At 38.5% G+C, this 15,437-nt stretch overlaps 1 protein-coding gene across 1 annotated transcript in view; it reads left to right on the top strand.

Annotated features, from left to right (window-relative positions):
* Positions 1 to 2,940: 2,940 nt before the first annotated feature.
* The window catches only part of ABCA13 (ATP binding cassette subfamily A member 13), a 169,800-nt gene continuing 157,303 nt past the window's right edge, over positions 2,941 to 15,437 (top strand). The window contains 3 exon segments of the mRNA XM_050329993.1: positions 2,941 to 3,009; positions 6,196 to 6,289; positions 7,410 to 7,542. Of these exon segments, the coding sequence (XP_050185950.1) occupies positions 2,941 to 3,009; positions 6,196 to 6,289; positions 7,410 to 7,542 (296 nt within the window).

Below are 15,437 nucleotides of genomic sequence, written 5' to 3'. Positions count from 1 at the left end.
CCAGGATGACAGCAATAGAGCTGATACGCCTTTCCAAAAACATTCAGAATGGATTTAATTTTCCTACTTGTGTGCATTATTTTTAATATTATCATGTTCTTTTGTGCCAAGGGTTTTGTTGGGGGGGGGGTGTGGCAGGTGGTGATAATTTGATTTAATAATTATCATACTTCTATTTGAAATTAACAATTTCAAATTAACAATTGAAAATAACACAAACAAGCTCATACAACTTCTAGAAGTAATTTCTCAGAATGTCACTGCAGGGATTGTTCTTGGTGGAATGTTCATGGGGTACTTTTAACTTTCCTAAATTTTGTTCTAGAAAAAATGAGTCTGCTACTGGAGGACACCATACTAGGCAAGAATTAATTCCTATAGGAAAGGACTATGAGGTAGGAGGAAAAATGAAGTCAAAAGAACTGAATGGTAAAAGGTGTTTGTCTGTTGAGTGCCTTATACAGTAAAATGAGGAGTCAGTTCATTAGTACTGGACACTAATTCCATACAAAATAGTTGTTTCCTGTATCCGTGAAAAGATGTTTAGCATTAAAGAGTAGAATGCCACATTTATATGTAATTATACAGAGCATAATAAATTATAGAGATGACACACTCAGATGAGCAGAGACTTTGCAGAATAACTTGTTCAAAACCATTTGGCAAACGGTTCATGTGAGCTGTTTTGGCTCACACAGTCAGGAACTGTCTTCTATATTAGTTGCTATTATAACTTTTTTAATTCATTATGCTGAGTAGTTCATAATTGCCTACAAATCACATGCTATAGATTCTTCTCCCTGGCTTTCCAGAATGGCTGTGTGAAACCACACAAATTAAAACACGCATTTCAATTTCAGTTATTGAAAAATATTTGTTAAAATGCATACTTCAACCGTGCATCTCAGCTATCTCAGAATTTTGCCTTTGATCCTAGTGAGAAAAATTACTGTCCATACTCTGAAATAGCAGGGATTTTAGTATTACTTGACTAAAAGCAGAAGTGCCATCCGGTTGTGAAGTGGAACTCCTTGGTGAGGTATTAATTAATCCTGCCTCAGAGGTACAGATGTGCTTAACAACAGTCAGGTAAACACTAAACTACTTAGTTTTTTAGTATGTCTTGAGGACTTTCACATTTCTATTTGAAGCTAAATGATTACTTCAGTATTTTTTCAGTCTTGGATCAAAGAGAATAAAAGCAAATCCCACCATCTTTGAGGAATAAAGGTCTTTAACTAGTTGTATTCTGCCATGACTGCATCTGTGATTTCTGATTTGCTAGGAGATGATTTTGACCAATATGTAAAAATTTATGAATTCATGACACGTACTTAGTCTCTTTTTTCTCTACTTCTTGAACCCATGGAAAAGGTAAAAATTAAAACAGAAACTTGCAGCATTTCAAATACAAAGATTTTAACAGACTAATCAGTCAGTTTACTATGAAGTGGAGTAACAAAACTTCACAAGGAGCTCCGGAGGGCCAAAAACTGCTGCTGGGTAACCCAAATCCAGAGCTTGGGAAAGGCAAGCTAAGACACTGGACACTAACTGATCCTCATCCGCTACGGAAACTGGCATAACTCAATAGACCTGCAGATATGCAGTTGTTAATTGCAGAAATATCAGCCTTATTAACTTTTTTAATCGCTGCATTGGCTTACGGAAGTCGAATTCCTCTGTGGTGACTTCTGTACCCAAAAATATTTTGCATTTTGGGGGATTTTACTCTTAATGTGGAAAAATAGCTGTGGATGTTAAGATGTGTCTTTCATTCAATAGTAATACATTTTGCAAAAAGTGTAATGATGCAATTTACTTGTCAATAATGACAAATAAAAAATATTTGTTCAGGCATCATGCTGTCCTATGTGTGTGTGATTCATGATTTCAGATTCTTGGCAGTTTGAATTACCTTCTATGATGGCTGTGTTAGGCATCTCTATTGAGCATAGAGCGAACTTTTGGGGATCAGATTCTACCTTAGGCAATTCTTTTGTGTAGAGCAAAACATACAGAAAGTTTACTGCTCTGTTCATGGTGGCATTCCTGATGGGTAAGGTAGCCACCCTCCGCACTGCCAGACACCTGCTGTGTCTCCCAGTGGCCCTGTTACCACAGGTCTGCACAGGCTCCTCTCCAGAAGATCCCTTCACACAGCTCCAGGAATCGCCCACCATCCTTTTTGCTAGAGGAACTGCTGCTATAAGACTGATTTTCATCCTGGGTGGCGTGTGGCAGTTCATTAACACAGTTTTCTGACTTGTCAGAATATTCTGCCTCTATGTAGGCTTCTTATACAGAAGAAAGAGAATGTCAAACATACATCCTTCATAAGAAGGAATTTCAGTAGTCATATGATGATTCAATGGGTCCACTACAGTGCTAGATGTGTACTTATAAGGGTGTTCAAGAAGTATACTGACATTTTTAGGACTATGAGATTAAACAGTGTACTTATTTTCCTACTGTTCTTTTTTTTTTTTTTTCCAAAAATCTAAGCGTACGCAAACAAAGTGACATTAACACTGAAGTGACAGAAAGTCACCCATTTTTAGAGAGAGACAAAAGTATGTTACATATTCTTTTTTTCCCCCCCTGTCGTTTGCATTTATTTTTATTCCAGAAAAGTAGAAACAAGTGCAGAATGTACGCTGTGGAGTAAAGCACCCTGAGGGCATTTATACAAACCCATCCCCTTACTGTTCATTGCACTGTGAAGCAGACGGAAAGATGAGATTTCTCAACGAATGAAAAGCAAGAGGCAGACACATAATCTCATCTTTTCTCAGGAAGCAGGCAAATCTCTTGCACTATTCTCTAGTGCTGGAATTAATCAGCTTCTGAATAATACGTTTGGACTGCTTTGAGATGATTCTTAGTTAGAAAGTCCCTAAGAAGCCACTCAGCAAGTGGATGAAGGAGAGAAAAGAGGATATGGGGCACACTGTACCCCAATTCAAGGCTCTGTTTTGGAAAAATTGGCTCTGCCGTGTGAGGCAACCGGTGAGTGCTTGAAAACGATTAAAAAGGGAATATTTTAAATCTTTTAGTATCTGTTGGAAAGAGCGTATCTATCAATTTTTCTCTTTTTTTCTGCAGATTGCTAAGGACAGGGTGGCTGCAAGTGGTTCTTGTTTTGCCTTTGGTTATCTAATTGTTGAAAATACAAGTAGAGGACAACAATGGGTTGTTTTAATTCTAAAATGGCTGAATACAACAATGCCCCCAAAATTGCAAAAGAGATAGGAAATCTCATAAAAGTTTTGAAGAGCCACAGCTTATCTTTTAATTAACCTTAGATACTAGCAGTGCTGGTAGCAGTGACAAGGGTGAAAATCAATTTTCTTCACATTACAGGTACTCACTGGTAATATAAGAAAGCTTGCATGACTGTGATCAAAATCTAGATACAGGGAATGCAGGGAATGTGTATTAAAATTGCATATACTTCTAAATTTCCTTTTTTGTCCACTCTACAAAGCTTAATTGAACCTTTCAAATTCCAATATGCTGAAGAATGTGACAGCTACTTTGACAGTAATCAAAATTAAAATGATACCTAAATATGAGCTGTAATTCACCTTTACTGTGATTGTAATGATTTTTAAAAATTAAGATAGAAGGCATTGAGTTTTCTCAAGTGAGACAAAATCTTTTTGGGAAAAAAAGAGTCACTTCAGTTAATAGTTTGACATTGATTTCACGTCTGTGATGATCTGGGGCTTTACAATGAAGCATGTTGGCTGTTTGGATAGGATTTCCTCAATTAAATAAACACATAGTTTTTAATTCCAGAAATATTTATCCAAAATAAAATTGTGATTTAGAGAGAATTTCTTCTCCAAATTATTGCAAGTGATGTCTTTTAATACAAGACATTTTCTGTGGGAAAGATGCTGTTCTTCTCTATTTCTAAACACTTCTATATATTTAATCAGTTTGCATCAAGTGGCTCCTCAGTATCTCCTATTCTCCTTCATGTGGATCTATTTGTATTCTTCTGTGTAGTTTTTCCTCATGTAAGTTTTAAGTTTGCCTAATTGGTAACTTTCCTGAATAGAGATCTCACTGAGATGCAGACTTCTCCAAACCAAGAATTGCAATCCCAAAGCAAACTTAATTCTGCCTGTTGAGAGCCAGGACCTGCCCTGGGGGAACTTGCAAACCCTCCTTATGTACCTACTGTGCAAACACTGAGCTGTGAAGGTGCTCCATCTGTAGTTAGTTACCGAAGGAGAAATTCAGGTGGATCATCCACCTGTGCAAAGGGCAAGTCAGATCCTTGTGAATCTGAATAGAAAAGCAGAGAAAGATCTGATGTGCTTCAGCTCTGTTTTATATCATGTCTGTATAAGGCAATAGTCTCCTCGTGATTATTTATCAATAGCTAGGGCTAGAAAACAGTCTGTTGAATTAACAATGTGTCATGCATGTCATGTGCCATTAGTTGATACTACAGAGTGAAAGGTGAAGGCCCTGTGACAGATATAAGTGTTCTATAAGGAACAGGTGTTTTGACTGAAATTCAGATCAGCATCAACACCCCCTATTAACAGGGTTCAAAGACAGCACAAGTTATTATGTAAGTTTGGGCATCAGCTGGAGCTTGAAATTGCAGTTGTGCTGAAGACCCTTTCTCATTTCTGTTTCAGAAACTTTTGCTTTAGAACTACAGATTCCAGAAGCTCAGGAGATACACACTACTGGGCAATTGTACTACTTTAGTTTTCTATCACTGCATTTATTAACTATTGTTTAAATAGAAATAATGAATAATAAATAATTTATTACCATCCAAATTTGTATCTAGGTAAAAGATAAGAGGTGGTTCCCAAATTCTCTTGTTCTGATACCCTAATTTAGAGGACCATTGGAATTTAAAATAATGCTGTGAAATCCTTGGAGTGTGTAGTCACTGATATGGTTATTAGAACAAAACAGAAATATAGCCTACCCGAAAACTATGCCTTTTTTTAAAAATTGTTATTAGTAGTAATTTTCACTTTGGGTTAATGTTAAGCATGGCAGAAAATGCAGGTATAATTCTTGCTCTTTATCTGCCCCTACACCATGAGTCATCTTTGCCCTCCTTCTGTCTTTTATAGTTCACACTCCTTTCTTTCTTCCACACTTTAAGAGATATAAACATCCCCTGAGAGTTGCTTACTGATGAGTGTCCTCTGTTTGTACACGTATGTTTTTGCACCCCTGCAAAAAAACCTAAAACAAAGCAAAAAACCACATACACACACAGAACCCCAAACTCCTGAATGAACAGCTACAAAGTTGTCTGCTTTTATCAGCTGGGCTCTAAGGCTCCATTACCAAAACTCACTATTCCTCCCAGGTACAGCTCCTCAGAATGTCATCAGCTCTCAGGCTCCAGTTCCCCCCAGTGCCTGGGCAAAGCAGCTGTGCAAGGACTGCAATCCTGCAATCTCGCAAATGCCTGTTCTTTGGACCTTCTATGGGTGCTTTTCTTATTCAAGCACAAATATGCCTTATACTGTGGCATTGCTTTCCCACGTTTGCCACAAATAACTTACTCATTAAGATCAAGTCCTTCTCCACAGGGAAGACTCTGACACTGGATTTTGTTCTTAAGCATTATGTTACTGTTCTCAGGCATTTTTCCTACATACCCAAGTTTAGCAATCACTTCCTCAATGGTATTTGGTTCGGGTCTGGCAGTTTAGAAATAAAATCCCCAGTATGCTTCAGGGAAGTTAACAGCCTCTAATGGGAGATCTTCAGCGTGGCTGTCATTTCGGCTGTTTCTGTTACCGAGTTGGCTGTTCACACTTTCCTAGCACTGTTATCAATGAATCTAAAAGTCTTTTGAAACTTGGCTGAATGGCGGTTCCTTCCTTTCTGTTGCTGAAAATCAAGACAATTGGTCTTTGTGCTTTTTATTTCTGTGCAATCTGTTTGGGCGTTTGTGTCCTACAAACACTATAAATAGAAGTGGAAACTACTTTTTTTGTTCGGAGACCAGTGTATTTCACAAAGTCATAAGGATTTTAAATAGAAATATCTATTACTAATTTACTTTGTTGATCTTACTTTCCATTAAGTAGTTGTAAAAGGGATATTTATATTTTTTGTTATTTAAAAGACATATAAATTTTACTGTTTTGTTCCCAAATCCTGTTTTCTATACACTGATGATGTTTTGGTTTCCCTTTTCAGGTCCTATCTCTCGCTGAAATACTGTGGCCATGTGTGCTTTTCTTGATTCTAGCTGCAATCCGCTTCCAGGAGCCCCCAAAATACAAGGAAAACTGTATGTTTTGTTTCACTTGTGTTCTATTTTGGTTGCCTCTGCTTGTAGAATGATTTAGCAAATACTAATGATATCCTAAAATGGGGGACTTAAATATAATGGAGTCAATGGAAAGAGTCCTAAAGTGGGCTTCAGTTGTGTCTAGTTGTGGATCTGAGCAAGCTTTATTTATGTGGGAGAGATACAAAGTTTAAGCTCTGATTTTTCAGACTAGTTTTAGACATCGATTTTGGATATAAGTTATATTCATTTCTTCCAGTTGAATAATGAGTTTTAGATGACTGGTTCCGAGATAGATAATTCTCCAGTAGATATTAACACTTAGACAAGATGAACCTTACTTTTCCATACTTCCTGGGATTTAGAATTATTATTTTGTAAATAATAAATTCTTCCATTTACATTAACACTTCAGAACTTCTTATGACTAACTTCACTTTATAAAGTTCTTTTTACTTTTATCTTGTAAAATATTAATTTCATTTAGAAAAGTTACTTATGATATTATAATCTATTCAGTTTATTATTCTGTTATTCACCAATGTCAGTAAAATGGAAATAAGCCATCTTTAGCTATATTAAAAATCAATTTGGTAAAACAATTCTAGATGTATAGAGTGAAATAACTGGAGAGAACCTAGCCTGCACTACATACATTTACTTTATGGAGAGATATGGATAATTCCAGAGAAGTAGAAAAGCTGCTGTTTAGATAGCCTTGATGGATGTATGTTCAGACATTGCTGAATACCAGTTCCTTCATCTTATGAAAGCCTGTGAGAAAATACCATTTTGTGAAGAAGTCTGTATTCTAATCCAAGTCACACATGATTTTTGGCTAGCAAGCATATGATATTGCAATAGTGCTACTACCAGGAAATTCAGCTTTTCAAAGACTGCTCTTATGTGTCATATATACCCTGTTATCACAGACTAACATAAAGGCTACTCTGTGGTTTCTGTGGTGACTGAGTTTTTCTTAAATGGGACACCTGCCATTGATACAACTTCATCACTTTCAGGTAACAAAGGTGCTGTTTAGGAGAAGTGAACACAGTGTGGTGGTACAGTTTGCAACTGCCATGTCAATGGCCTTGATTCTGCCGCTGCTTGGTTTTAGGTTACTTAGAAGCTCGTGATTTACCAAGTCGGGGCCTTTATCCTTTCATGAGAACCCTTTTCTGTAACGTTGGTTCGAGATGCAAGAACACTAGCTACGCAGAACAGGAGAACAACCGCTTTCGGTAAGTCATGTGAATTCGACAGAGCTGTCAGTATCACAGCGCATCTTTTTCTGCAGCAGAGGTTGTTCCTGCCTCGTAGACAGGGAAATAGGAACATTGTTACTCTGTGCTAAAAGTTTCCTTGAGCGTCTTTATGAATGCAAAAGATGTGAGGCCTCAGTCATGCCTCTTCCTAATTTTGTTTGCCTTTCTTGGGCATTTGATGTTCTAACTGAATAATTAACATTGTTTTGGGATAAAATTGTAGTGGTACCTTGTCATGTTCTTGCTCTTCACTGCTGCCATATGAAAGCATAATTTTATCCTTCCTTAGAAAGTCCTTTATTACCTGAGCACCAAAAGTCTATAATTTGTGGGTTTAAACTTTGAATAGTTTGGGAGCATACACGATGTGAGAAGTCAACACAGAAAAGCAAAACAAGGACAATTTTTAAGTAATACTCACAAAGAACCAAAAAGAAGAGCAGAAGCCCTGTAATAAAGAACTTGAAAGAAGTTATCCATAACAAGGCCTTAAATCAGGATCCCAGAAGGCAGAAAGAAAAAAAAATTAATTTGAATTTGGAATTTTTCTTTAAGAAATGCAGTGATTGTATCTACTTCAAAAGTGTAAAAAAACCTTGAGATACAAAGGCATTTAGGCAAATTTTCTGAAGGATGTAGTCACAAACAACCTTTCAAAATATATAATAAAGTTAAATTAGGGTGAGCTAATCAGAATATGTGCATTTTTATATGTATGTTATTCTTAGAAAATTGAGAATATCTACCAAAAGATCTTAGAGGTCTGAGCCAGGCAAGCATGTCAGACCATCAAATATTTATGGTTTATTATTGTAGAGGTTTATAGGTAGCAATAAATTCAACGTGCAGCAAGTATGGAAAGCTTCAGTATCACAGTAGTAGGCCATAAGGTTGATTTCGATGATGTGTTCTAGTTATTTGTTTATGTAGAGAACTGTTGATTTAGTATAGTACTGGGCAAAATAAATCTTGCTTATAGGCAAACACCTTTTACATAAAGCAATAATTTGTTAGTAGAATTGAAATCTTAACAGTTTAAGCCACCAATCACCATTAGTCAAGATGAGTTATTACACAAAATACTTACAGACAGAAATAACAGTAGCATGGTAATACTCCTTGCCAGAAATTTTCTTAATAATAATAGTAATACAGTTAAAATTGTTACATGACCACTTAGTTTCTAGTCCTGTCCCTGGCGTTATGCTCACCTTTCCACTGCAGCTCTGGGTCATAATGTCAGTGGCTGCAGCTGGGTGGTGATGAGGTTGTCACTGCAAGTCTGTAGTCCTTTGCCTGGAGGAATGTGGTGTTGATGGCTGCTTTTTCCCTCTAGAGTGTACTTGGGGTCACTTATGTTTACTGATGTGCTTTTATACCTTGTTTTTTCTCCATTTGTTTTCCTCTCTATGATACATCTAAATTTATGTGGTACACCTAAATGTGTATGGTATCTTTTACATTTGTTAGCTCTCTAGTTTTGTTTTTTTAACTTGATAAGTATAAATTGGCTTTGTCCAGTGATAGTTTTGCATGTTAAATGAACACTGTTTATAGGCCTGGTGTACTTGGAATCACCTGTGCCCCTTTTCTTATCATCCCAGACTCGTATTCCAGTACAGTGCATCCTATGTCCCCACTTCTCAAGGCTTTTACTATTATACTGGGCCTGTGTTCTTCTGCACTGTTTTGTTAATCATAAATATCTTGTTCTGCACTGAATGGTCACTTGTTACTTCTATCTATATAAAACTATGGTGGCACTATACAATGACAAATGAAAGTAAAGCAAATAGCTGTAGTCATATGGCCAGAAAAAAAAAAAAAAAAAGAGAAAAGTAAAACTAATCCAAGTCAAAAACAAAACTGCAGGCTTATTAAGACAAGTTTAGACAAAGCAAAGGTGGCAAACCTCTGTGCCACGGTCTTGCAAACTCAGTACTGAGCCTGGAGCCTGTTACTTGCAGTGTCAGCACTATATTCCTGGGTTACGGAGTTACAATAATTGTTGGCCTTTTAAAAAATAGTTTCTTGAAAGGATTTTTTTTATTTGTATCACTAGTCCAGATGCCATCTAAATGTGTTAAACCTCTAGAAACTATGAACTATATTGAATTCTCTGCATGATTATTTACACTGCTTTGACTGAACTGCCCAAATTATGTTTCAGCTCAAAAGAAAAGCAGGAAAGGATCTCCTGGGGGCAGTATTAGACCTACTTAAGAATTGGGGAAATTATTCAGTGTCTTTCAATTTTTCAACTGAGAAATAAAATGCATGCATGTATCATTTATACACTCAATAGGCTACACTGAGTAACATATAGCCTAGGTAAGGAAAGAGGCTAAAAAGGTAGGATGAAGTTCATTCTGAGGTCAGTCTGTTCCACCAGGTCCATCAGTATAAATTAAATCAACCACAGGGCTGCTCTGACTTATGCTTACTGTTGACAGCCTTAGGAAAACAGACTGTCAGCTGGAGCAGCCAAACATAACTGAATCCTACAATGTCCCTGTTGACTGGAAAGATGGGGTGGCATAGGAACAGTAATATCAATTATCTTTCCTTTGAGGATTTATTTTAAACAATAAATTTGATATAGGGACTTTTTTTTTGTGTCAACAATATTGCGTTTATTAAGGGTAAGTCAAAGTCTGTGCATAGTTTGCATGAACACTTAACCCATTTGTTTTCACAGTGTGTACCACATTGGTGCTATCAGTTTGAAACTCAGTAGTTGTCTTTGGGAGAAAGTAGTTCTATGACTACTGTTGGACCCTTCATGGAAGCCATAAACCACCAAAATAACTATTTGTCAGTGAGAAACCTGAGCAGGGCTGCTCCAAGAGGGGAGCTGAGCCAGGGGTAAAGCCATCCTGGTGCAGGCCATGCCCTCATTGTCGCTTCAAGAAACAGCCTGTGATGTGGTGAGAAGATGAGCCAGGTGAAGACTACAATTACCATTTTGATTCTGATTTGCAGCAAGTTCTGCCTCCTCCTCTGCACCCATTTTTCAACAGCTCCATGGCTTTGCTCTTTGCTCCTCTCTTAAGCCACTGAAAAAGCTGCTGACTGCCAGCTCACTGATGTGATACCCTAGCCTGATACACCAGTGGTACCTCAGAAGAGAGGAGTAAAGAACTATTAGGAGCTGTCATGGCAAAGGACTTTTTTCCCCTGCTCTTTCCAGAATGTTCGACTGCCTCACCTCATCTTAGTGGAGCAAAGCATAAAATTGAGAAAATGCAAATAAGATAAAAGCCATGCAGCACAGAATCCTATGGCTGTACACCCACATGTTTCTGTGCGTGTGCATGGAACCACATTGTCTTCCCAGTACTCTGAATTCCACTGCAAATCTTGAAGAACGTGGTGGGGCTTTGTCCCTGCATGTATAACTCCTAGGTCTAGGTGTGTTAGTCTTCTCAATACCCAAAATAAGATTAAGCTTATGCTTTCTCAGACTTACAACTACAAAGGTCATGAAAACAAGACTCTAAAACGTTATTTCTAAGGACATTAGTTTATTTCTCTTTATTTAGCTTCAAGTAGCAGCAGCCTGAACAGCCTCACCCAGTAGGTGTGGTGGAGCCCTGGTTCTGTCTCTGGCACTTCTGCTGGGTGGGCCACTCGTAACCACGTGGCAGCTCTGTCTCTTTTTGCATCAGACTGGGCTCCTGGGGTCATCCTGCTGTGTTGGGGCTGTTTCTGGAGTCTGTAACACACCCTCAGGTCTGCCTGCTGGCTGGGGTCCTGGGGAAGTGTGCCCTACTGGTGAGGGCATGGACTCCTCCAGGGTTACCTCAGCTTGGCCTCCCTTCTGAAGCAGCCCTGCTCACACCAGTCCCTTTCTTCTTACTGGTCTAAAACTTTTGTTTCATCAATACCTGGACTTCTGTGGTTCTCTGGTGGAGTAGCATCAGAAGACCTCACATACAATAACAGGTGTGGAAAAACAAAATCAAGGAAAGTCTAAACATCAGTGATAGTATTTACATAAGACTTGCCTAAAGGGTCAGATTTTTCCTTAATGATGTATATCTTCCAATGAGAAAAGAAATAATTCTGCAAGATAGCTCTATGTCTGCAGCAACTTACTAAATAGTAGTTCTATGTGGTCTGGGCCAGCTTTTGTAGTCTTGGGCTGTGTAACTGCAGAACAGATACAGAAGCAAATTTTGTGATCTTTCTTATAGATTGTCAGAGAGTTGGGGAGAAAACTTAAGCATGAGTTTTCTCTGTTTTATAGCCAATTAAGAAGAACACTTTTTTTGTTTCTTTATACATTTTTGGTCCATTGCATTTTACAAAGGCTGTTAAGTGTAAGCAACATGAAGGGGAAAGATTTTTCTGTGACAGACATGCAGTTTGTCGTTTTCCAGCATGTGTATTGGTGTTGATGGAGATGTCATGCCTCCAGGCTGTTCATCAGATGGTGCAGAATGGAAGCCAGCACAGCTGGGGCTTTGCAATTTCAGAGAGGAATTTTTAATGTGGTGACAGGGCTGAGGTTGAGACAAGAGTTTGCTGAGAGGCTTATGAAAATCACCAGTCTAAATGGATTTCATGTCATAGCTGAGATTTCAGATGAGCTCTGAAAAGTTCTTATTGTCATCCTGAGCAACTTAGTAATTTGGACAGAATTAACGTTTCTGAGTCATGGCTTTTGGAAACGACAACTGCTCTTACATGATAAAAGAGATTGCAGAGTCTTTTTGCTCTTTTGCAGCATTTTGTCATGTTCAAAACTTGTACCAATGTATGTCTTTAGTTTGATTTCTGTACTCATGAAATTTGTGGAAATGCACAATTAAGGGAAGAGTTAGCATAGATGATAATGAAATTATATATATATATAATATATATATATACACACATACACCTTCTCCTTAAATCCCACTTCTAATTATGTATGACCTCTTATACAAATTATGGGCTTCCTCCTTTTGTTATTTTTGTCATCCCTTGCTTCTCCTCTTTATTGTTCCTAGCAACTACTGCTAGGAACTTCCTGGGAACTCCTGCTTGACTTCCTTTACACATGCACACAAAAGGAAGTTAATATTGCCTTCTGCTCCAGAAAGCACACATTGAAGAATCTTTGGGAAAGTGGCAGTACAACAATTAAGTATTTTTGTTGGCACAGTGCCTGAAAATTGTTTGCCTTGACCACCCCTGCATCTGGTTTTGAAGTCTAGTTTTGTATCTTTCTGGCAAGATGGTGAAATAAAAACCTCTGTAATATTTTAATCTGTTTCATAAAACTGAGCCTGATGACTAATATCATGCCCTTTGCCAATTCCCCTTGGAAAAGAGGTTGTGCTCAGCTCCAAGGGTAACCAGAGGAAGAGCTGTGGCAATGACCACAAAAGAGGAGCATGGCAGCTGCTGACATTGCTGCTGCCCTGTAAATCCCTGTAAAGCTAATAGCTCACAAACAGCTGCTCTTGTCCTGCTGAGAGGCTTGTGCTTGGGAGTGTGGTGTTTCTATGGGTCTTTCAGACTGGACATCCTGCCTTCCTTTCTGTAATAGCTGGATCTTATGCCTGGGGTTTGGTCCTTCTGCCATACCCTAGATATCTACAGCCCCCTACTGTTTCCCAGCTCCCTCTCCAGTTTCACCATCAACTTGTTTTTCCCTGCATTTCAACCTGTAACTTTTCAGAGCCACCAAGTGCTGCCACCTGTTTTCTTTGATGCTCCTGGTCTATGTATCTTCCCCAGTTCTATTTCCCCTGCCCCATGTACTCCATGGGACCTCTCACAGGGCAGGAGCTTGTTTTCCTAGTCCTCAAGCCTGGGAATACTGAAAGCCCAGCTGAGTGTCAGTTCAGCCTGTTGTGCCCATTGTGTTCTGCTATATCTCAAACAGGTGGCTAAAGCACATAAAATTAGATGCCAAGTGGGTGGGGTCTTTTTGTTTCCCTGATCCTTATCAACACAAGCATTGAAGATCCAATGTGCAGCAGAGTCAGTGACTGGGGAGGGGGGAAGAAGGGAGTTTTTAACTCCCCTGTCACTGCTATCTGTGCCCCCTGCTGCTGACAGGGAGGCCGGGCAGCACCAGCAGCCCTGGAGACAGCACTGAGTTCAGCTGTGTGTTCCTGTGTGAGTAAGGTGGCCTCTTCCCCTCGAGCATTGTTGTTTGCAATGCTTCTAAAACAGGGAGAGCTGTAAATGGGGATACAAGGCTTGTGTCTAGTTTGGAGGGAGAACTGTGTGGTTTGAAATACTGCTTTGCTTCTCTGAATACTCATTATTATTTTAAGTGACCTTGTTAAAAGAGTTTAGTCATCAATTTTAGGTTCAACAAGTATTAAAAAAACCTCAGCCAACCCCAACAAACCTTCCCCTGCCCGAAACCACACAAAGTCCTCAACCAAAACCTGTGGAAAATCCTGTGGAAACTGAGCTAGAGTGCTGGTTTTTTAAAGTTCTGACTAGTTGTTGTTATTCTGGTCAAATGCTGGCTACCTGTTCATGCTCAAAAAGTAGAGTGCTAGGAAATATTCAGTATATAGTTAGTGTTTCAGCTCTTTGCCAAACATCAGTGTTCTTAACCATCTAAAATTTCAGGCACTGGGATTGTTAGTAATATTGGAATTTATATGGCAGTTTTTGAAAGCAATAGCTTAAATGCAGCTTTTATTCACCATAAAAGCCACCTTCTGGACTGAAGAAACCTGCTTTTTAAAACTCCATTTAAAAAGGGAAAAAAATATGGTAAAGAATTGTTCTACCTTTAATCCACAGTAATTTGAGGATGCTGAAAGTATTTTACAAAACCCTACTGGCTGTCAGCCAAGTTGGGATAAAAATAAGCTGTACTGAAACAATCAAGAACTTGATTGTTTTAAGATTTAATTTTCTTTGTATCCCTTATTCTAAAGTTGCAGACACTTCTGTGGGTATCTGATCAAATGAAGATCAAGAAAAGAGAGAAAGAGAAATGGGAGAATCAGAAAGTTGTTGCTGATAGTTTGCTTTGGTTTGTGAATCTATCTCATTAGGCTTTTCTTTCAGTAAGTAGAAGTTGTGCTGAAAGCAAGTATTGACATCAAGCTTTACAAGAAAGGAGTGTAACTCTTTATTATAATTTTATAAGTGGGGTAGGACAGGAGGCAACAGGCGGAAACTGATTCATGGGAAGTTCCACCTGAGTATGAGGAAGAAGTTCTTTACTGTGTGGGTGATCAAGTGCTGGAGCAGATTGCCCAGAGAGGCTGTGGTCTCCCTCACTGGAGATATTCAGGAACTGACTGGACACAATCCTGTGCCGTGTGCTCAAGCAGGGATGACCCTACATGAGCAGGGAGGTTGGACCAGATGACCCACTGTGGTCCTTTCCAACCTTACCCCTTCTATGATTCTCTGACAGTTAATTGTACTTCTATTGAAAAATAGCAGTATTTTTGCTAGACAGGATATAACTCTTGAAATCATTTGAATATCCTACAAGAGAATACAGAATTCAACTGCCTAGTAGCTGGCTAGATATAATTATTCCATTGTTTATGATGTCTTAGGAGAGTCTAATTAATTTTGTCCTCTAAAGAGGTGTGCAAATGTCTCTGACTTCTGATTTCGTTTGAAAGTATTGTTAGAAAGTTGTGCTATTAAGTAAGCCACCAGATAGTAGTGGGGCAGAGATAACATTTACCAGGACTAAAATCAGGGAAAAAGCCAGTAGTGACAATAAGATACTGTTTTTATAGGTTGTTGTATATATATGAAAAAAACAAACTGTTGCCTTAGATGCAATAGGAAGGCTTGAACTTTCTAATCAGAGAACCATCACCTGGATGCACGATCACCTAGAGAAAAAAAGTTGAGTGTGTTCAGGAATATCAAAGACTTCTTTGTATAGGTCTGTCCTTGGC

The sequence above is a fragment of the Myiozetetes cayanensis genome, unplaced genomic scaffold (genome assembly GCF_022539395.1).
Source record: "Myiozetetes cayanensis isolate MyiCay16 unplaced genomic scaffold, myiCay2020 scf1, whole genome shotgun sequence".
NCBI lineage: Eukaryota > Metazoa > Chordata > Aves > Passeriformes > Tyrannidae > Myiozetetes > Myiozetetes cayanensis.
Note: the sequence above shows the minus strand (reverse complement) of the source record. Positions and strands in the feature narration are given on the sequence as shown.